The sequence below is a fragment of the Elephas maximus genome, chromosome 3 (assembly GCF_024166365.1).
Source record: "Elephas maximus indicus isolate mEleMax1 chromosome 3, mEleMax1 primary haplotype, whole genome shotgun sequence".
Lineage (NCBI taxonomy): Eukaryota > Metazoa > Chordata > Mammalia > Proboscidea > Elephantidae > Elephas > Elephas maximus.
Genome location: NC_064821.1, coordinates 172,268,459 through 172,290,536, shown reverse-complemented (window position 1 = coordinate 172,290,536; position 22,078 = coordinate 172,268,459). Strand labels below are relative to the sequence as shown.

The window sequence follows — 22,078 nt, the reverse complement described above, 5'->3', positions numbered from 1 at the left end:
GGAGAAGGAAACCAAGCCTTTCCCTATCTAGGTTTGTGTCTCCTGACTTTTCCACTTGTGGAGAAAGGGGATAATCGGCACCCTCAGACACTAGTTCCTCTACCTTTCACATCCACAGGGCAGTCCACAGAGGCCTCCCCCAGGATGTTAATGGCCTTGCAGGTGTAGATGCCCCCATCAAAGGGACCAGGCTTGCAGATTTCTAGGGAGCAGATTTCCCAGGTGAGTGAGGGCTCTGTACTTGGGGTTGCCTTGCATATCCAGCTTGTTCTTCAGCCAGATGATCTTGGGCTGGAAGATACAGAGGAGGGGGCAGCAAGGGGTCATAAGCCATGGCTACGGTCAGAACAAGAGCAGGACGCAGTGCAGCGCAGCCCCCACAGCTCTCCACTCCCTGGGTTCAGTACCTGGGATTTTGCCTATAAGACTTGGAGACAGACCAGCAAAGGGAGCAGGAGGAAGTAGGATACTTTAAGAGAGATGGCAAAAGGATCTAGAGGAGATATCGGGCTTTGGGAAGGCTCCCCCATTCCTTACATTGCAAGAAGAGGTTCACCTTCCAGTACCCTCATCGGCCCCCGCAAGCTTCTTCCCTGGGTTGAAACTCCAGTGCTTGAAACTTCATCTCCTTCAGATTCCTCCTGCTGTCCCTTCCTACGCAAGCAACCCCTTCATGAAGCATCAATACTGGACGTTGGTATCGTCTCTTTTATATATAGATATACGCATTGTGAGTCGTTTATATTCTATTCCCACAGTTGGCTTGTGAGCCATTCCTGTCCCCTCTGGCTAGAGAGTTGTTTCTAGAGTGGGCTTATTAATGGTCTATTTCTGAGATATTATCCCCACGTAGTCTGGTCCAGGATTCTTAACACAAAAGGTACTTGGTAAATGTTGTTAATGGTGTTTTAGCCCATGTTTGAAGTACAAGGACTGGAATGTAAATAGACAAGAGCCTTGCTTAAGTTCGTGGCCAAAGGCTAGAACTCTAGGCAGCTTGTATGTACATGTCCCTGATCAGAAGAGCGGCAGGTGGGTAAGTAAGGCAAAACCACGGGGACTTCATCACCCTTTCCAGAAAGACAAATTGAAGTTCATGTCCAATTGCCAGCAAGCCATTAAGTGACATCTTTGTCTATGAGGAATGAAACATTAAGAAAACTGGAAGCATCATCTACATCAACCTGTCTTAGACTCCAAGTGCCATGACTGTGTCTATGTAACTTGCTGTTGAGGCAGATGATGGTGATGGTAGCAGATGCTTTGATGAGAATGCTCTGCACCATAGCTACAGTTAGGACAAGAGCAGGAAGCAGAGCAGCAAGACTCCACAACTCCCCACTCATCTTGGGAGAGGCAGGGACGCAGCGGAAGAGCTGGGTGTCATAGCCAGTGACTGTAGAGCAGTCTGCCAGAAGCTAGGTAAACTTTGGGGCTTCGGAGAAATCTCGCTGGGCAAACACCTCAATCTTGTAAATGGTAGCTGAGGGGACCAGGATGGGACATGGTATAGTGTCTGAGATCCCTGTCCCTCTTCAGCTCTTCATCCTTTACCTTTCCCAGTTTGGGATTTCCATGCTTTACCTGCTTTCTGGATGTGGGCAAGGTCAGAAGTGACGGGGGCTGTCTCACTGAGCCCACATTGGTTTTCAGCAAAGAAGCGAAATGCATATGAGTTGCCAACGATAAGGTTGGAGACAGTGTATCTGGTGCAGTGATAATGCTCCAGTGCAGTGATAATGCTCCAGCACCACGAACCACAGCTGTGGGGTCCCAAGAAGATGCCATAACTGAGACCCCTGGTTTGTATACTCAGTCCACCTCAGGCCACCCCTTGGAGTTACTAGAGCCCCACTCCAGAATGCCCTGTTCCTCCCTTCTTTCCAGCAGGACCTCACCCCAGATTTTGTGTCAGCCTTCCGTACTGTGTGTCCCAGGAGTGCTGTATTGCCTGTGTCTTGGGGAGGTGTCCGCTCCAGGGTAGCACTGAAGCCCCGAATGTCTACCAACTTGATATTCTGAGGAGGGCCTGGCCTCTCTGAAAGGGCAAAGCCATGGCAGTGGGCATGGAACAACCCATATGCATTGAAATCACTTCCAGAGTGTTCCATGCCCCCTTCTCTGCTTAAGCCAGTCTATTTCCTGTAGCTTCCTGCCCCCTCGCCCACCACTACTGTGTCTAAGACTCAGTGTAGGGGAGTTACCCCAGCTTCCCCAGCTCTTTGAGATGGCCCTTTGTCAGCCTGGGGAGGAAGCTCTTGAGGACCACCCTACCATACTCCCCCCTACCGTACCAATCACCAGGATGTCAATGGTGGCGGTGGCCTCCAGGCCATCCAGCTGCATACTCAGCTGGTAGTGGCCTGAGTCAGCACGTTTGGCTTCTCGGATGAAGAGGACAGAGTCCTTCTCCACATTCTGCACACTCACACGACAGGCATCCAATGCACAGCCATCACGTGTCCAGTTGACTTGAGGTTTGGGGTTGCCCTGTGAAGTGGAGCTAAGGCCACGAGCAGCCCAAGAGGCCCCATTGACCCTCACTGCTGCGGCAGGGGTCAAATCCACCTCAGGTCTGCATGGTGACTTGACTTGTAGCTGCAGATGCCTTGAGTTAGAGGTTGGTGGATTCTCTCAGGCAACTTCCTACTTTTAGCTACAGAATAAGGGTCATGGGAAAGGGGAATGGTATTGAGTCCATCGTCTTCTGGGAATTTAGGTCATGGACACCCAGGGCAACTCGGACCAACTGAATACCCTGCAAGTTTCCAAGAGCACTCCAAACTGAGAGTCCCCAGATCTGCTGGCTGAAGGGCATGGATGAGCCCGTACATCATCACATGGGTCAAACCTGACTCAACCCAAACCTGCTGTTAGGAATACAGAGTAGAAGAGTCATTTGGCCTCAAACTTCTGCTGATGATGCCCCCTTCCATTCAAGGCTATGACAACTGCCCCACTGCCAAATCTAAAGTCCAAGCCTGGTCATGTCATGGACCCAGAATGATCACCTGGAATGGGATTAGTAGGTTTACTGCATCCCCAACCTTGCAGATATAGGTCTGCCTCAGGGCCCGAGGTAGCCAGATGTTGGGAAGCTCTGAGCAATAGAAAGAGAGAGAACAGGAGATAGTGAACCTCCAGATGGGAAGAGAAGAGCTAAAGTTAGATCCTGCATCCAGCTGTGCCTCTATGTGTGGGGGGTGGGAGGGTGGGGGAGTTGAGGGTAACCCAGGCATTTCTCAGCAAATAAATCCCTCTCCTTAGAGAATGAAGAGTTTGCACCCATTTGGGGATGAGGGATTGACGACAGATCCCCTGGAGAGTATCAAAATCTTGGCAGAAAGAGCATTGGAGCGCAAGCGTGATGTTCATTTCTTTTAATTTATAACTTTCGACTAGTGACTTTTTATCAACAGAGATCATTTTTTTTCCTGTGGACACACAGACCAGTCCAGTCAGTGTGGTTTGTCTTTCCCCTCCTTTTCTGCATTTCTCTTTCGTAACACTTCTTTTATCAAGGCCCCTTTCAACGCTAATCCTGACCTCCCCAGTGTTGCTCCCACCCCCCAGCCTGGTGCCAGGCTCCAGTAGAATGCTTTCCATTCTGCAGGCAGAGTCAACACCCTTGACAGCTCTGACGTCATTGCAGAGGGAGCTGAGTGTCTGGGTGCCTTCCTCTGTCCAGCTCCAGGGCGCCTGTGTAGTTTTCTTCCAGTCTGTGGAGAATCACTTTCTACAAACAAAATCTGGGAAACATTAGGTCCACTGCTCACCTCCTATCAGCAAAAAGCAAGATTAGATTAAGTTTATTGGCTTCCAGGATGAAGATAGGAGAGCTCGTGAAAGTGCTGAGTGTAGGGTTTGGAGAATAATAATAATAAAAAACAAACTTTCTGCCATCAAGTCAATTCGGACTCATAATGACCCTATAGGACAGAGTAGAACGGCTCCAAAGGGTTTCCAAAGAGCAGCTAGTGGATTCAAACTGCCAACCTTCCTAGTTCTTGAACACTGCACCACCAGGGTTCCGGTTTTGGAGAATGACCAGGTCTAATTTTTCTTCTCTCAGGCTGCCTAGACCCAGAAATTGCAAATATCCCATCTAGTTCCCCTGGGGGCCTGGCTAAAATTTTCTGGCTTTCTAGAAGATCCTATCTCTTCCAGTCTCACAGAGACAGTCCCCTGCTGCTGTTTTCTTAAGTAGAATGTGACCTTGTCTCAGTTCCTGCCAACTCCCTTCCACCCCCAGCTCATACCAGGCAGTTGAAAAGCTCTACACCCAGCACACTCCTGTGGCAAACAGCACGACTGCTTGCTAGTGGGTTCCACACTTTTTTTGATTACGTATACTTTCCACAGTTGGATACACATGCTGTGTAATAAAGCATTTATTCTGACCCGTTCCGAGTTCTGGGGAGGTGGCCTATAAACCTGGGAATTTCCCAAGTTTATGCTAATAAGATGACTCAGGATGGGGGCAGGCCACACCAGAAAGACTAACCATGTGATTAGAGGGTTAGTGCTTTGAGCCATGTGGTGTCATGTGGTATCAATCTTCAGGGGGGAAAAAGGGCTGGAGATTGAGTTCAGTCATGTGGCCAGTGATTCAATCAGTCACGCCTACATAATGAAGCCTCAATTAAAAACTCTGGACACCAAGGCCTGAGTGAGCTTCCCTGGTTGACAATATTCTGTGTATTGTCACACACTGATGTGACAGGAGGGCCCCGTGTCCCTGAGGACAGTGGAAACTTTGTTTTTGGGATCCTCCCTGACCCTGTGTCTCTCTTTGGCTGGTTCCGTTTTGTATCCTTTTGCTAAAGTAAAACAGTCAAAGTAAGTATAGTGCTTTCCTGCGTTCTGTGAGACGTTCCAGTGAATTCTCAAACATGAAACCAAAAAAAAAAAAAAACCTTGTTGCCTGTCTAGTAGATTCCAACTCATAGCAACCATATAGGACAGAGTAGAATTGCCCGTAGGGTTTCCAAGGCTGTAAATCTTTACAGAAGTAGGCTGCCACGTCTCTCCCATGGAGCGGCTGGTGGGTTCCAACCATCGACCTTTCGGTTAGCAGCTGAGCGCTTCAGCATTGTACCACCAAAAAAAATCAAACCCATTGCCATCGAGTCAATTCCAGCTCATAGAGACTCTATAGGACAGGGTAGAACTGCCCCATATGGTTTCCAAGGAGCAGCTGGTGGATTCTAATTCCCTGCCTTTTGGTTAGCAGCCAAGCTCTTAACCACTGTGCCACCAGGGCTCCACTGTGCCACCAAACCCCCAACTTATAGCCAGCTTGTCAGAAGTGAGGATGGCCTGGGGACCTTCAAGCTTGCAGCTGGTGTCTTAGGTGAGGGCAGTCTTGGGGAGGACAGTGCCCTTAACCTGTGTGAGGTTTGGCCCAACTCCAGGTAATTGGTGTCAGAAGTCATGGCACATACATTTACCCACAGATGTGTTCCTGAGCATTCACCCCAATATATGTATGCTTACTTATATATCGAGCTGTTTAAATATGTACGTTATATAACTCAAAAATTTAAATGTGAAATGAAAATAAAACACATGGAGGTTCTACTGTGTTCTTCCTATAATCTATTCTTAGACGATTGTCTAGAGACCAGGCATTTCATCCCCACAGTCACCCCCCATCACAATCTCAAGAGCACTCGTCCTTTGTAAACAAATATAAGTAAAAATATACAATGCGTGTTATATTTTTAGTGCATATTTATCTAGTTTCCATTTTTGCTGTGTGGCTTACGCTTTCACCTGGGCTGCGCCTGTCTCCACCTGCACCTCATCCCTGCCTGATGTAAGCAGGAACAAGGTGATAAAGGGTCTGGACTGCTCCGCAGCTCCCTCCTCCCTGTGCGGCTCAGGGCCAGATGCCTCACTGAGAACAACACAGCAAAGGAGCCCCAGGCAGCTGATTTCCCTACTCTGGGTTGCCCTCTCTTCGCCTTGGGTGGTTTTGCAGGGGGAGGCCAAGGCCTGAAGAACAGAAGAAGTGTTTGTGTGATGTATTTCTCTCCTGTGGCCATCTTGGCAAACAACCAAGGAGTTGAGAACAAGCTCATATTACTTAAGGGCTTTTTGAAAAAGAGGGTGGTAATTGGGAATGAGGGTCAAAACCTCAACTTGTTGGGCTGAGTTCTTCTACTTGGTGGCTCAGGAAATAACCCTTTGCACTTGCTGAGGGGTCTGGAAAGAAGGCGGGTCTGCTGTCCCTCACTCTGCCGACAGAGTATCAGTTAGGAAGGACCTTGGTGAGTGAGTACCCAGAGAAATGAGAAAGTTGGAAGAAGAAGGGCTCAGAGATGGAAATTGATTTATCTAAGATCTCAAGGCTCGCTGTGAAGTTGTGCCTGGCTCCCAAGACTCTTGCCTTCCCACTAGCTAAAGACCCTTTCTCTACCTGAGCATGGAGCTACCTACCTGCCTCGGACTGGACGCCAAACTCAGGGCTCTGCTTCTGGAGGGAGGGGCAAAAATGAAAAGGCAGAGCGATACACACGAGGACTGAGATGGGCTGAGACTAGGAAAGGAACCTAGACCTTCACGCCTGAAAGATGGGCCAACTGGGCCCTGTTCTACTTATGCCTCAGGTAGGAAACTGAATATAGACAGATGCATGTTGATATACATGTCTGTTTCCACTTGGTTTTTCTTCTGTTTCTTAGAAAAATACCTTGGAAAACATTAACATTCTTTCACTTGAACTAAAGAGAAAAATTAGAGAAACGGGGTTATGTGGAACATAAGCTGAAGGTGGGAAAGCTAGGAGGAGGAATGACTCTTGAAATCTAGAGGAGACCCCAGCTGGGGCAGACAGACAGAGGAAAAAGGCTGACAGCTAAAATGGTGGTCTCTTCCTCCCAGTTCTCCCTTACCAGTTATCTGTTTGTAAGTGGAATTCCCTAAAAACAAACAAAAAAAACCCATTGCCATTGAGTAGTTTCTGACTCATGGTGACCCCTTATGTTACAGAGTAGAACTGCTCCATAGGGTTTTCTTAGCTGTCATGTTTACAGAAGCAGATTGCCAGGCCTTTCTAATGCAGTGGTGCTGGGTGGGTTCTCTAACCGACCTTTCTGTTAGTAGCCGAGAACAAATTGTTTGTGCCACCCAGGGACCTAAGGGGATTTTCTTACAAAATGAGAAATTGATAGGAGAAAAACTAGAATGTTCCATCTCTCTGAGGATTAGTGTGAAGCCTCTGCTCTCAGCAGGCTTCCAGGCCTCCAGTGGGAGGGCAGAGGATGGGCTTGAGACTAAAGCAGCTGACAGAGTGCTGGAGGATTCAGAGAAGTGTTTGACAGCTCCAGATGCCTGGTCACCAGCAAGTCCTCCAGTCGTTTCTCACCCAGTCCAGGCCCAGCACAGAGCAATCTGACCCTTTGCTGAGAATGTTAATAGCAGGGCTCACTTGGGGCATCTCTTTTGACACGTCCACAGTTGAGGGAAGTGTTAATTCTTCAGACCTTGGGAAGCACGGCTTCCTCCTCAGGTGCCAGGTAGGATGTGAACCAATACTTAGAGTCCTAAAGCAGAGCCTAGGTTTTCTAAGACCAGGTCTGCGACAGCCACACTTTGGTTTTCTGCCTTCATAGAATCTTGGGGAAAAGGCATTTTGAAAAGTCCTCTGAGAGCCATTTGCTTCTGAGCTGTATTGCTCTCTGTGTTATATTTCTCTCAGAGTGCTGTCTAATTATTTCTTCAAAATCACTAGAAGAGGCTGCTTAAAGCCCAAAGATCCCGACTCCTCCCGATTAGAAAGTTCTTCCTAATATCTACCCTAATTTCATTCTGCTAAAGCTTATGCCCCATTTCCTTATTCTATTCTCATGGGAAATCGTTTGTATCCTCTCTTTCACGTGGTTAGAGACTTTCCTCCAGCAATTTTCCAAGGGCTGCACAGTTTAGACTGATGTTCTCAGTTATGACCTGGAGAGTGAACAAATAAGGTAGGCACATTGGCAGGGTGGAGGTGTGTGCAGGTGTGCACATGTGTCTGTGTACATGCACATTGTGTACATGGGCATACATGTGTGCATATGTACATGCCTGTGTGCATGCAGTGCACACATGTGACTGTGTGCATACACATGTGTGCAGGTGTATGAGTACAGATGCATGGGTGTCTGTGTGCATACGTGTGTGTGTGTATGTGTGTGTGTGTACATGCACATTTCTGTGTGAGTGGATGGTTACCAAGAAGGCGAGTGCACAGCCCTGCTATCCTTCCAAATGTAATCCTAGATTTCACAGGGATCCAAGAAGTACCAGCATCTCTTAACGGAAACATTAGCAGATGCCTCGGACACCTGTGTGCAGAAGTGTGAGGGGAAAGGAGCACGGTGACCTTGGGAGTACCTGTGAAGGACCACAGTATCACCTCCTTAAAGACCATGAAACTAAGGTTGAAAAAAAAAAAGGTGGGGTGGGGACAAGAGTAGGCAACATTTCCCTGAGGAAAAGACTCCATCCTCCCCTCCCCTTATTCCCTTCTTCCCCTCATGATTGACGGCCCTGACTTACTGTCACTGTTTCCAACACTAACTCTGTCATAATTCTTGGCGATTTCAACATCCATCCTTCCAACTCTGGCAGGGCCTCTCAGCTTCTTGCCTGCCACTCCTCCAGTATTGTGTCCACCTCTACCTTAGTCACTCGTTCCTATGGCCATTCTCTAGACCAATAATTGTAATCCCTCTTTAATCTGAATTTCAAGCATCCCACTCTCATTACCTATGACCGAAAAACCAACCAAACCTGTTGCTATTGATTCCAACTCATAGCTGACCTTATAAGATGGGATAGAACTGCCCCCATAGGGTTTCTAAGGAGCAGCTGGTGGATTCAAACTGCTGACCTTTTGGTTAGCAGCCAAACACTTAACCACTGCACCACCAGGGCCCCAATGACAGAGATGGACTAACTGTCCACCAAAATTTATGCTCTCCCTTCCATAATATAGTTATCCCTGAGAAGTGTCTGCCCAGCCAGGGATACTTCCCAGCCCCTCCCCCCTCCACCCCTTGCTCTATGAAATGTGAGTGGAAATGATGGGAACTGCCTCTGGGCCAAGGCTTTTAGAAAGTGCTAGCTGGATGCCGATGACCATGGAGCCCTAAGAAATAGTGGAACCACCAGGTGGAAGTGGCTTGGATCCCTGAATTACTGCATGGAGGAGAACTATTTGCTTTGCAGGAATATTTGCTTTGAGTTGTTATGCCAGTAAGAAATAAGCATCTATTGTGTTTGAGCCTTAAATTCTGAGGCCTATTTGTTTCATCAACTAGCACAGCCTCACTAATACAATCTCCTATTCCTTCAGCTCACTTCTGCTAATGCTCCAACACCAATTCTTCAGCACCCCTGAGATCTATCACCCATTACCCCACCACCTTTTCACCATCTATCACCCCTCTCACGTCATCACTTCCTTCCTCACCCAACTTAGATTCCACGGTTCACCATTATAATCATTCCCTTGCATACCCATGCCAATCCCTTAACCCTCTTTCACATCACTGCACCCTCCTAACAAAACCCAACTCCAGATACATACTTCCCACCCATTCAGTGCCTACATCCACACAGCCAAACGTGACTGGGGAAAAACACAAAACTATACTGCAACAATGGGCTCAAACACACCAATGATTGTGAGGATGGCACAGGACCAGGCAATGTTTCATACATAGGTCAGATCCTCCTCACAGCAACTAACAACAAAAAACATGCTGACTTCTTTTTTTTTTTTTTAATAATTTTTATTGTGCTTTAAGTGAACATTTACCAGTCAAGTCAGTCTCCCGTACAAAAATTTATATGCACCTTGCTATATACTAATTTTTTTATATACTCCTAATTGCTCTCTCCCTTATGAGATAGCACACTCCCTCCACTCTCTGTATTCGTGTCCATTTGGCCAGCTTTTGACCCCTCTGTCCTCTCACCTCTCCTCCAGACAGGAGCTGCCAACATAGTCTCATGTGTCTACCTGATCCAAGAAGCTCATTCTTCACCAGTATCATTTTCTATCCCATTGTCCAGTCCAATCCCTGTTTGAAGAGTTGGCTTTGGGAATGGTTCCTGTCCTGGGCTAACAGAAGGTCTAGGGACCATGACCACTGGGGTCCTTCTAGTCTCAGTCAGACCATTAAGTCTGGTCTTTTTACGAGAATTTGAGGTCTGCATCCCACTGCTCTCCTGCTCCCTCAGGGGTTCTCTGTTTTGTTCCCTGTCAGGGCAGTCATCGGTTGTAGCCGGGTACCATCTAGTTCTTCTGGTCTCAGGCTGATGTAATCTCTGGTTTATGTGGCCCTTTCTGTCTCTTGGGCTCATAATTACCTTGTGTCTTTGGTGTTCTTCATTCTCCTTTGCTCCAGGTGGGCTGAGACCAACTGATGCATCTTAGATGGCCGCTTGCTAACGTTTAAGACCCCAGATGCCACTCTCCAAAGTGGGATGCAGAATGTTTTCTTATTAGATTTTATTATGCCAATTGACTTAGATGTCCCCTGAAGCCATGATCCCCAAATCCCAACCCCTGCTACGCTGGCCTTTGAAGCAGTTTATTCAGGAAACTTCTTTGCTTTTGGTTTAGTTCAGTTGTGCTGACCTCCCCTGTATTGTGTGTTGTCTTTCCCTTCACCTAAGATAGTTCGCATCTACTATCTAATTAGTGAATACGCCTCTCCCTCCCTCCCTCCCCCCTCTCGTAACCATCAAAAAATATTTTCTTCTATGTTTAAACTATTTCTCGAGTTCTTTTAATAGTGGTCTTATACATTATTTGTTCTTTTGCAACTGACTAATTTCACTCAGCATAATGCCATCCAGGTTCCTCCATGTTATGAAATGTTTCACAGATTGCTCACTGTTCTTTATCGATGTGTAGTATTCCATTGTGTGACTATACCATAATTTATTTATCCATTCATCCGTTCATGGACACCTTGGTTGCTTCCGTCTTTCTGTTACTGTCAACAGTAACATGCTGACTTTAAATTAATGGCCACTAACAGGGACCACTAATCCAAGTGGACCTGGCAATTATACTAGACTTCCCTAGTTAATTTAATCTTCTATTCTCCTGCATGACTACTGAATACCTTCTCCTCAAGCCTCCATACGTCCTTCCTCATTCTTATTCTTAGTTCATGACCTTGCTAGTGTCTAAGGCCTGCCTAGAGTCTATTCTTAAAACAGCAACCAGAAAAGTCCTTAAAACCTTCATCTGATCCTGTCAGTCCTTACTCGGAGCGCTGCACTGGCTGCCCACCTGTCTCAGAGTCAAACCAAAGTGTTCCGAATGGCCCTGTTACCTCTCTGACCCCACTCTCCCCTCACTCCTGCTTTAGGACCTTTGTGTTCCCTGCCACCTCTGCTTGGAAAGTGTTCCCCCCAACATCTGCATACATTGTGTTCTCACTTCTGTTAAGTTGCTGTTCAAATATCCTTGTTAGGCACAATGGTTAAGGGCTCAGCTGCAACCAAAAGTTTGACTGTTTGAACCCACTAGCAGCTCTGCGGGAAAAAGACCTGGTGATCTGCTCCCCTAAAGATTCCAAAAACCAAACCAAACCCATTCCTGTTGAGTCAATTCTGACACAGTGTAAAGATTACAGCTAGGAAGCCCTATGGGACAGTTTTATTCTTTCATATAGGGTTGCTATGCATTGGAATCGACTCTACAGCACACAACAACAGTGAGGCCTTCACTGAATATCCTATTAAAAGCCACACTTTCCACCTCCAGAACTTTCTAGTCCCCTTCCTTGTTTTATTTTTCTGCAAAGCATTTATTGCCATCTACTTTATTTATTTGTATTTTTTTTACATTTTACTTATTATTTATTGTCTATCTCCCTCCACTAGAAGGTAACCTCCATGAGGCCCGTTATTTTTGCCTGTTTTGTTCATTTCTGTATTCCTGGTGCCTAGGACATAATAGGCACAAAATAAATATTTGTAGAAGGGAGAAGGAAGGAGAGGAGGGAGGGAGGGAGGGAGCAAGGAGGGAGGAAAGCAGGGATGCTACTCCCAGGCACGGGATTTTGCTTCCCATGTTTGGAGGACACAGAACAGTTCAGATTTAAAGAGGGAGCTCAGTTGGGGCAATTATGCTGAAATCAGCAGATGGGCTAACCTCTTCCATTTCAGGGAGGTTATGGCACCCTAAAGGATATCTGGGTGGACTTCAGGGGCTTTGAGAAGTCCCTGAACTTTTTTGTGCCTTTTTCCTGAGGCAAGAGTCCACAGCTTTCATCAGATTTTCGTAGGTGTCCATATGCATTGAAAAAAGCCATTGATTCAGTTCAACCCCTAATCTACAGATGAGAAAAATGGAGGCCCAGTAAGGTGGACTGACTTGTCTTGGGTCATAGGACAGAGCTAAGATTTAAATTCATAACTTCTTTTTCCAAGCACATAACAGATGCAAACATACTTTGCAAAGCTTCAAATGCATCCTGATTACCAGTGACCTCTGGTGCTGGTAGCCCTGAGGCCCTGCAGTTCACAGAGCTGCCACGCACAGGGACGGGGTCTTCAGGCTGCACTTGTGGGACCGTGGCCAGGGGAGGTCAGGAGCTGATAGCTCACAGGTTCCTACTCTGAAGATGGAGAGATGCGGTCCTCCCCCGGGGTTTCGTGGGGGCCAGTGGAGAAAGTTAGGCAATCAGCAGTCCTGGGCTCTCATTCTCCCTCTGCCTGTGATTAATTCCTTGGCCTTTGCAGGGAAGACACTGGTTTTCTGTCTTAGTCACCCCAGATGGATATGTTCACAAAAGCTTCTCTCCTCCCACCCCTTCTTCACTGCGGCAAACTTGGCCAGCTCTCCAACCTTGACGTTCAAACAGCTTCTGAAAGCCTAGTCTCTTCCATTAGGATGAGTAAGAGGTGAGGAGCTGCCCCTTCTCAACCCTGTTTGGAGGTATCATTCCTAGTCTTCACCTCTGACTTGGCAATATTATATTATGTATTCACATCTTGGTTTGGCTTCTTCCAAGGCACTTTGGATAATCTCAACCATCTTTTCAACGACTCAGCTAGGTAGGTCTTATTCATCATTAGTTTGCAGAGGAAATTGAAGCTGAGCTGTGGACTGACTTGCCCAAGGTCACGTAGCTGCTAGAGGCAGCACTGGGAAGTGAGCCGAGATCTGTGCCTCCGAGGCCAGTATGTCTTTTCTCCACCACGTCTGCCTTTCCTGGGGTTCCATGGGCTTCTTATTTGTGATCTTTGGATCTTCTGCCCTGAAGACTTCAAGGTAGCGCAAGTAGGGACTTTGTGCAGGTAACTCTCTTGGACATTTAATACAGCCCTGTGGCTATTTCTGCCAACTATCATGTAGGAGAAGGGAGAAGTCCATTTTCTCACTCATCTTTCCCCACAAAAGGGTCACCTGGCTTCTGTGTCCCATCTCTGGTGTGCTGAGCCAGGTGCAGTGGGAGACATACCTGCGTGAGGCACCCTGGGGCTTCCCAGGTGAGTGTCTCAGAGCTGTTAGCTACAGAGGCCTCAGGCAGGGGCAGCAGGGGAGTGGGCGGCAGGGCTGCTGGCAGGGGAGCCTGGGGCTGGAATGACAACCACCACGTCCTAGCAGGAGAAGGTTTTTTTCCTGAGAGGCTCATGGAAACCACCATGGAGGGAAAGCCAAATGCTTCTCCCAGAAGGGCTCCCCTCCCATGGAGCTCAGATTCTGTCTGAGAGGCTGGGATGTCCCACGGGAGACACTGGGGTGCTAGGGTAGGTCCTGGCCCTATGGCATGGCCAAGGGAGAGGCAGGGTGTCACCAAGCAGTATGACACTTGGCCTCCCAGGGGCTATAAACTTTTACTTTCCCCCTTCTCCTCATCCAGACGGCAACCATCTTGTCCTCATTCCCTTCCTGACTGGCCATTAGTAAATCAGAGCCTCCCAGTCCCTGTGACAGACATTTTTAAAGGTAAAAATATAAACGGATCCTTTTTAGTCACTGTAAAGTGCCACAGACATCATTCACTCACCTCACAGCTAAAAAGCAAAAACTCAGCAAAGACACCTCAGCGGCAAGGAAGAATCCATTAACAAAAGGTTAGGGGGCTCCAATGAATGGTCCCCATCCTAAGAGCCAATCCCATAAAGTCATTTAGCTCTGCAGACACCTAATGAGGTGCAGCCAGGGTGCTAGGGACACCCTCCCCAGCCCCCTACCCCATCCCCCGAGTCCCACCAACTGCCATAGGTCACCTTCTACAGGGGACAGGAGCTAAGGGGCTGCGGACCCCCTTTTGAGGTAGAACCTGGGGTCATTCAGCATCAGCTGGGCTGGCTTCTTTCAGGGTCAGTGCGACCTCCGGAGTGGTGGCCACTGCCTCCATGCTGGGCTTACCCACGGCTGGCCTCCAGCTGCAGATTGTCACTGCTGGTGGTGAGGGCGGGCCTAAACACCTGCTCTCCAGCCTGGCCTCCGGGGTCCCAGCTGCAGGGTTATGTAACTGGCTGGCCTTTCCCCACCCAGCTACTCTCAGCAAAGGGCTGGAGCAGGGTCTAGGGGGAGAGAGGAGGATCAGAGAGTGGCCCAGAATAGCTACAGGAGGAGCGCCGAAGTGGCCCTGTTATCTTGGGAGAGAGATGACACTCCTCACACAGTGCTAGGGAGGGACGCGAGAGCTTGGGCACAGACCAAATGGGGACTCTGGCTTCCATTGGGAGGACGAGTGACATCTCAGTTCCTATCTCCAGCTCATCCGACGAGGTGCTCTGGCCCAAAGAAGGGCCCCAGCACTAGCTGATTCATGTCTTCAATGCTCATTCTCCACTGAATTGTAAAGTCCTATCAACTTGACTTTACAGGATTGCCCCATCCTCTCCATCCCTCCCTCTGTTGTGTCCCTGTGGCGGTGCGCACAGTGCAGCGGTGGAGTCTGCATTCAGGGGTCACACTACCTGGGCTCCAACTTTGGCTCTATCACCAGCTAGCTGTGTAACTTGCAACATGTCAGTCTGTTAAGTCTGTTTCCTCATCTGTGAAATGGAGGTAATAATAACCACAGGGTTGTTGTGAGGATTAGCAGAGGTAATCTGTGTAAAGCGCTTAGCAAAGTGTGGTGGACCAAGTGCTGAATAAACGTAAGCTGCTTTTAGGCCAGGCCAGCACTCCCCCTTTGAAAGCTGTCCATGGCTCCCTTGCCTATAACAGTGTAAATCAATTGAGAGGCAGTGGGTGTGGGGGTGGGGTGGGGCTTGGGAGGGGTGGGTAGAGAGAGCCAGGGGCATGAGGTCCAGGACTTGGGTGTGACTTGTGGCTGTACTGCTTACTCATGAGCTAGGTGACCCTGGACAAATCACTTCTGTGCTGAACCTCAGGATCGTGGCCTATGAAACAAGGGATGACCCCGTAATTTTATTAAGGATAAAATGATTTAAACTTAGATCAGTGGCCAGTCCATAGTAGGGGTTCCCTGCAAACTAAAGGTCTTACGTGATTTCCAGGTCTACCAAACCATCACTCCACATGTGCTGCACACTCCATCCAAATCTGGTTTCCTATCATGCTTCTGCTTTCCTACCTCCAGAAGCCAGCATCCCCTCCGTATTTTGTCATGGAAAAAAAAAATGAGGGTGGTTGAATGAATGAATAGGCCCCATTCCCTCCTTCGCCTCCAACTTGAGGGCAGGGTCAACAGAACCCCCCAAAAAACCTACTGCCGTTGATTCCGACTCATACCAACCCTATAGGGCAGAGTAGAATTGCCCCCCTAGGGTTTCCAAGGCTGTAACCCTTGTGGAAGCAGACCTGCAGAGCGGCTGGTGGGTTCGAACCACCTACCTTTTGGTTAGCAGCCTAGCCTAACAGGGTCCTAAAAAAACAGGGTCCTAGGAGCCTGTTATTACCTTGGTTGTGGAGCAGAAGCCAAGAATTCCTCTTTGCAACGTGTATAGGGGACTGAGGGCCAGGACAATGCATGGATATACTTCAGGCCCAGGAACCTGTGTCTCAGGGACTTTGCCATTGAGTTGACTTGACTCATGGCACCCCTGTACATATCAGAGTAGAACTGTGCTCCATAGGGTTTTCGAAAGCTGATTTTTCAGAAGTAAACTGCCAGGCCTTTCTGGGTGGACTCAAACCTCCAAGCTTTAGGTTAGCAGTTGAATACATTAACCATCTGTGCCATCCAGGGACTCCTTACCGGGGCCTAGCATGGCCAAAGGAGGCTGTGGAGGTTGACCTGTGGGGCTGGCTGGTAAAAGCCTGGGCTTGTGTCACATCAGCACTAGTTTAAAGGCCTCTCTGATCTATTTCTCTTGCCTGACCCAGCCAGGGACCTTCTAAATACTGACAGTCCGTAGCCAGGGACTGTCACCTCAAACACATCCCCATTTTACATCACTCTTGACCCAGGCTTTGGTTAGGAACTGGCCCAGGCTTTCAGACTTAACCCTTTGTTGCAATGAGGGTGTAATTGCAGGAATGGGATTTAAAATGCAGATTCCTAGGGTCTCCATGTCACAACTTAATTCACTAGGTGTGGGGTGAGATCTAGGAATCTGCATTTTTAAAAGCAACCTAGTGATCCTGGTGCAGGAAATCTTAGACCATTACTTTAGATAGAATAAAATGACCTGATATATTCTCCTGGGGTAGGAACTCTTCCACCAGAGGGTGGGTTCTTCAAGAACAAGGGCTTTGTTTTGTCACTTTCAGACCATGATGCCAAAGAACGATTAAATGGACATACCCCAGGTTAAAGGTTCAAGGCGGGAGGCAGGAATCTCTACTAAAAGCAACAGTTTGGTAGAGAGGAAAGCTGCACTTTTCGGAGGTCCTTAAATGACGTGCATCAGGATGTACCATGAGTTAAGCGCAGAAAGAAAAATAAACATTAAGAGGGGCAGATGCCAAGACACCAAAGGTAAACTTCTCTGTGCCATTTGTCAAGCCTGTTACAAGGAACACAACGCAGGAGAGTAATCTCACGCTGCTGTGTCCAGAAGGAAGAGTGTAGCAACTGAAACCTGAGAAGGGGTGTGGGGTGGGTCTGCTAGACTTTCTGGGGGCCGGAACAATATAGCTGGTCTCACAAACACCCATCGAAAAGTAGATCTTTAAGCATAAAGCACAAGACAAAAGCTAGACACTTCCCCCATAAATCATCTAGTACCTTCCATTTCTGTGTTAGAAAGGCACAGCCCTGGCTCTTTAATTGGCGTACTCTCTGGTTACCAGAGTTTGATTTTTGAAGCTAGGAAACTGGAAAAAACTATCATATTAACAAACCATAGCTTAGTCATCTCAGGTAACAAAGTCCAGTCTGCTTTATTTCTAACCCAAATATTGCAAATATACAGAAAATTACCAGTACAAAGTTAAACACATCCAGATTTATTTACACAATGCTAAAGAAATTTGAGTTTTATTTCCCTTTTGTGGAATTTTATTATGGGGTCTGGCTTTGTTGTAGGACTGACATGGGTCACTGAAACTTGATTATCCCACCTCACATGCAATTTTCTGTCCCAAGGGAACAGAAAACTTAGATTTTTAGAGCACATGCAGTAATGATCTTAATACTGCTTTACACTTTAGTAGGAAGGTGGCTGTCCCACAGCTTGGGGGTGGGGGACAGGGAAGTTACTGAATGTGGAGGGACCACATGCTCAGAAAGGGAACAAGAGACAAGAGGGGGTTGAACACCAGGCACATGGGGACCCTGAGCATTTCTGTGCACAAGGAGGAGGGTACGACCAAAACCCTTCTCCCTAGACGTCCAAACACAGGAGGTGGGCAGGCTCATCAGGGAACACTGAAGTCACCTGACCACAAACTGAGGGCATGCAGAGGACGGCAACAGCATGGATTTGGGGCCTATCAATAAATCATTAACTTGTACACTATACAGTTTATACATGTATATATGTACACACACATATAAATATAAAGGTACAGATTAGCTTACGTTATTCTATATAAAGGATGTTTAAGAACATACTGGTGTGAAAGAAATGCATACAGCAAATTGTTGAGACAAGTTCAAATAAATGTTCTGATTCCCATTGTTATAATGCAATGTAACCAAAAACATCAGCGTGCTCCTGCTATTTCAATTCTCCTCTGTGAGCGCAGGGCGGTGCTCCCCGAGCTGCCTGAGCTGGGCAATGGGTGGCAGATGGAGCACAAAGTCTGGCACCTGCTGACTCTGGCCCTTCCTGTCACTCTGTCATGTGACAAACCTTAAACTTTGGTTTTGTTCAAAGGACGTTTAAGTCCATGTTGGTTTTCCTGCTTGAGGAAAGACAGTGGCAGAGTTGAAAAACTGAGTCCCCTCCTGTCTGAGCAGTTCCAAGCTTTCTGGCTCTGTATGGGGTGGGGGTTGTGGCGACAATGAGCAGGATGAGCTCTGGGCCACTGCTTATGGGGCAGGATTCTCTAGAGCTCTCCTAAAAGAAGAGACTCTCTCTACCTGGATGGTGTGCCTGGAAAATAAACAAATGATTGAACCTAGGCCAGCCCTGTCACCTAGGGTAGGTGAGGACCGCCCTGCACTCCTCTCTGGATCCTGGTATTGTGATGAAGGCCATGGGAGAGCCACTACAGTTCACAGACCCAGTGCAGGAGCTGGAGGTGGCCAGCACATTACTAACCTGTTAGGAGATGAAGGGCCAGCACAGGCCCAGAGGCAAACCTAAGAGTAAGAGAGATACCCAGTGGGAAGCCTGTTTAGGGGCAAATGGCAAATTCTAAGTTTCAGTTATAGGTAATCTATTGAATCTCCTGAGGTCACCCTAGAGCTGCCACAATGCTCTGAAGGCATTTATCCTTCTCAATGGTGTCACTGTTCAATTAACAACCTAGGCATATCCATCCCTCGTCTCCGGATAAGGAGCCAGGACACCTCCAGTGACCGAGTCTCACTGGAAACCAAAAGCCCCTCAGGTCCAAGATACTTGTTCAGGAGGAATGGGTGCGTTCTCCACCTAGATTTAAGAGCTCAGACCTTTTAGACTGTCTGATAAGCCCAACCCGTCTCCATGATGCTAAATTCCATTACCAAAACCTCCAGAAATAATCTCGTCTGCTACCACCAAGCCTAGGAGTTTACACAATGATATGCTGTTTTATCTTCAAGGTTAATATGCCTAACCCAACACCAGTAGGACAAATTAGAAATTTCTTTTTCCTTAGAAGCTCTAATGGATTTAGGCTGTTTGTATTACTCTCCGGCTGAGGGTGAGCAGACTAATGTAGAAAGCTAACTAGTCAATAAAGGGAATGAGCTGGGCTTGTTAGCAGTCCTCAAACCAACTGAGTTGGGCAGCCAGGGATGGGAAACAAGGAGAATGGAGATGGTGACCCATCAAGAGAGATTCCATTCCTGCACTCTTGAACAGTGACCCTCAATGAGGTGAGGGGCAGTTTCTAAAAGCATACTCAAAATTACCATTATTTTTATTTGTTTTTAGCTGTGAAAAACAAGGGAATAAAATCTTCTGTTTAACAAGGTGGCAAGGGTTTAAAAAGGCAGTAAGTACAGGTCTGAAAGAAAATGCCACATTTGATCCCTGAAGCCCAGCAAGTCATCTATAAGAGGCCCTGCTCCAAGTAGTCTGCGCCTGCATGTAGAAAGGTTTTCATGCACTCTGAAGACAACCAATTGGCATTGCTCCTAACGCACACAGGTCCACCTCCCCAAAATGGGCTTGTAACCCCTGCCTTTCTGTCTCACAAGAATGTTGTGAGATTCAAATGACATAATCCAAGTGAAGGTGCTCTGGAAACCGACAAGTCCTACAGAAACCCCACATAGTGTTCCAAGCAAAGAGCCTTTGTCTTCTATGGCTAGAGAAGAATAGTAACTTTCCCATCAGAAGTATTTTCTACATCTTAAAACTAATGAGAGAATTACCACATACTAGCACATGTATCTATCCACAGTGGGTCTAAAAAAACTCACTGCTGGTGAGTTAATTCTGACTCACAGTGAGCCTGTAGGACAGAGCAGAACTGCCCCATAGGGTTTCTAAGGCTATAATCTTTATGCAAGCACAATGCCACATCTTTCTCCCACGGAGCAGCTGGTGGGTTCAAACCGCAGACTTTTTGGTTAGCAGCCAAGCGCTTCACCACCGTGCCACCAGGGCTCCCCACAGTGGGTAGGTATATATGGAAGAAAAGGTATATGGTGTAAATAAACTGGCCTTTTTTGGGCATTAAATTCACTTTGGGCAGGAGGTGAGGGTAGGAGGAAGACTGATACTTTATATCATCTGTGAGATGGTATATCTTTAGAATTATTTGAAATTTTAAAACCAAGCAAATTTAATGAGCTTTTCCTAAAAGACTAGTACTCTCTGGCCCTAAGAAATATTAACTCTCTTCACAAAAGCTGTCCTGATTTTATTTTCTAACTGATGCTCCCCAACTCATTTAATTTTACGGCAGTTTCAAAGTCTCTAAAATTCTCTATCCGCTTCCTCCCCAACTTTCCCTGCTGCTGTGAATCCGCTCTGGTGAGAGAACTTTGCCATCTGCTCGTGCATTCTGACTAAAGTTAATTTGGCACATTTACTTTTACCGACTTTCTAGCCACAATGGGAACTACCGGCAAAATGGCAGCTCCCAATGGGAAAATGTCCCAATCATAATTGTTGGGATAAACTGTGGCCAGTACAGTAGGTACACTTAAGACTGAAAACTCACTATGCTATATTTCTGTACAGCAAATATTCAAGCTGTATTAAAACTACTGCAGCTTTCCGTTACAACACACCCACCCCAAAATCCACCCTCACTACATTCTATAATTTGGAAAAATGTCCAATGGAACACTTCCTTTAATTTAAAATATGAATTTAATGTTCCACACAAAGCACCGTCCAGACTGGAGGTGTGTTTTCAACTGATTCAGCCAAAAGCTTCATGCCAACAAATGACTTGGCAAAATTGGGAAAAAGAGGTGAGAAGGAGAGTTGGGTAATAATTTTTTTTTTTAAAGCCTACAAATCTGAGAACATCACTAGTCCTGGATCCAGGTACAACAGCAACCTAAAAGGAAGCAAATATGCAGCCATTTTAATGATTCAACTAAGAGCCAACACAACAGATAAGGGGAAATGGAAGACGACAATGTTCAGTCCTCAGGGCTGCACAGTGTACTCACAACCCAATCCTAGTGAAGAGCATTCTGCCTGGGCAGACATCCAGGGCAAGCCTGAACCCTGTCCTTGAGCAAGTCCACTGGCACACACACAAAGCATGGCTTAAAAGATCTCGAAGAAGTTAAGAATTTCTCCTTCAACAGGCGCTAAATACTGGTCAATTCTCTGCTGCTCCCTTCCCTGGCCCCAAGTTAAACATATTGCCCTTTAAGTTCTCCTGATTTAGTATCTTGGAAGCACATGGTTAAGTTAGTTGCCAAAGGGCAATTAACAAGAGTATTGCCTAATTAAATAGGGAAAAGAAAAATCACTGTGGTCTATGGTCCCTGGGTGGAGAGGGAGTGCCCGTGTGAGGAGCTGGTGTGCAATGTTCCTGGAGCTGGGCTGTCCCCAGATACAGAAAAGCTGCCCAGGCCATGCCAGTCATTGCAGCCTCTGTTTTCATCTCTGCAGCTGCTTTATGTGGCCAGCTGAGCCCAGGGACAGCACCAAGTACACTGTGATACTGGAGCCAGCGGTTGCCCTGGGGCAGGCGCCATGTAAAACACGCAAGACTGGGGTTAGTGAAACATTCCCTTCAAATTCCATTTCATTTCCCTTAAAAAAAGAAAAACCCAGCAAAAAAAAGAAAAACTTAGAAGTTAAACAATTTAAAGATCCCCCCTTTTCTCTGAGCCAATTTTAAGAGTGTTTAGAGTTCCCCACCCCGCCCCGCATTTCTTTAGTGTAGGTGGTCCTTTTGGCTTTGATGGAAGCAGCAGAAACAGAGCTGGGTCCCTCGTGATGGGAAATTTATTTCCCCAAGTTGGAGCCACAGGAAGTGTAAGAGGTACTGCGGTTCCATCATCCGTGCTTGGTCCCAGCTCCTGTGAAGAGCTATTCCAGGAGGTCCTGAAGAGAAAGGCATGCACTGTATTAT

The 22,078-nt window shown here is 47.2% G+C and overlaps 2 protein-coding genes across 3 annotated transcripts in view; both read right to left on the bottom strand.

The window, feature by feature from the left end:
* Positions 1–38: 38 nt before the first annotated feature.
* Positions 39–7,441, bottom strand: MYBPHL (myosin binding protein H like). Its single transcript, XM_049875579.1, is given in 10 exon segments — positions 39–215; positions 217–293; positions 1,349–1,483; positions 1,585–1,717; positions 1,719–1,763; positions 1,899–2,038; positions 2,295–2,490; positions 3,012–3,100; positions 6,442–6,478; positions 7,370–7,441. Coding segments are annotated over 10 exon segments (1,056 nt in total). The 3' UTR covers positions 39–83.
* Positions 7,442–17,281: 9,840 nt separating this feature from the next.
* SORT1 (sortilin 1) overlaps positions 17,282–22,078 on the bottom strand; it is an 86,752-nt gene continuing 81,955 nt past the window's right edge. For both annotated transcript variants that reach the window (XM_049880127.1, XM_049880128.1), the window contains exon 20: positions 17,282–22,050. In XM_049880127.1, the coding sequence (XP_049736084.1) occupies positions 22,036–22,050 (15 nt within the window). In that variant the 3' untranslated portion in view covers positions 17,282–22,035. The remainder of the gene's footprint in view (positions 22,051–22,078) is intronic.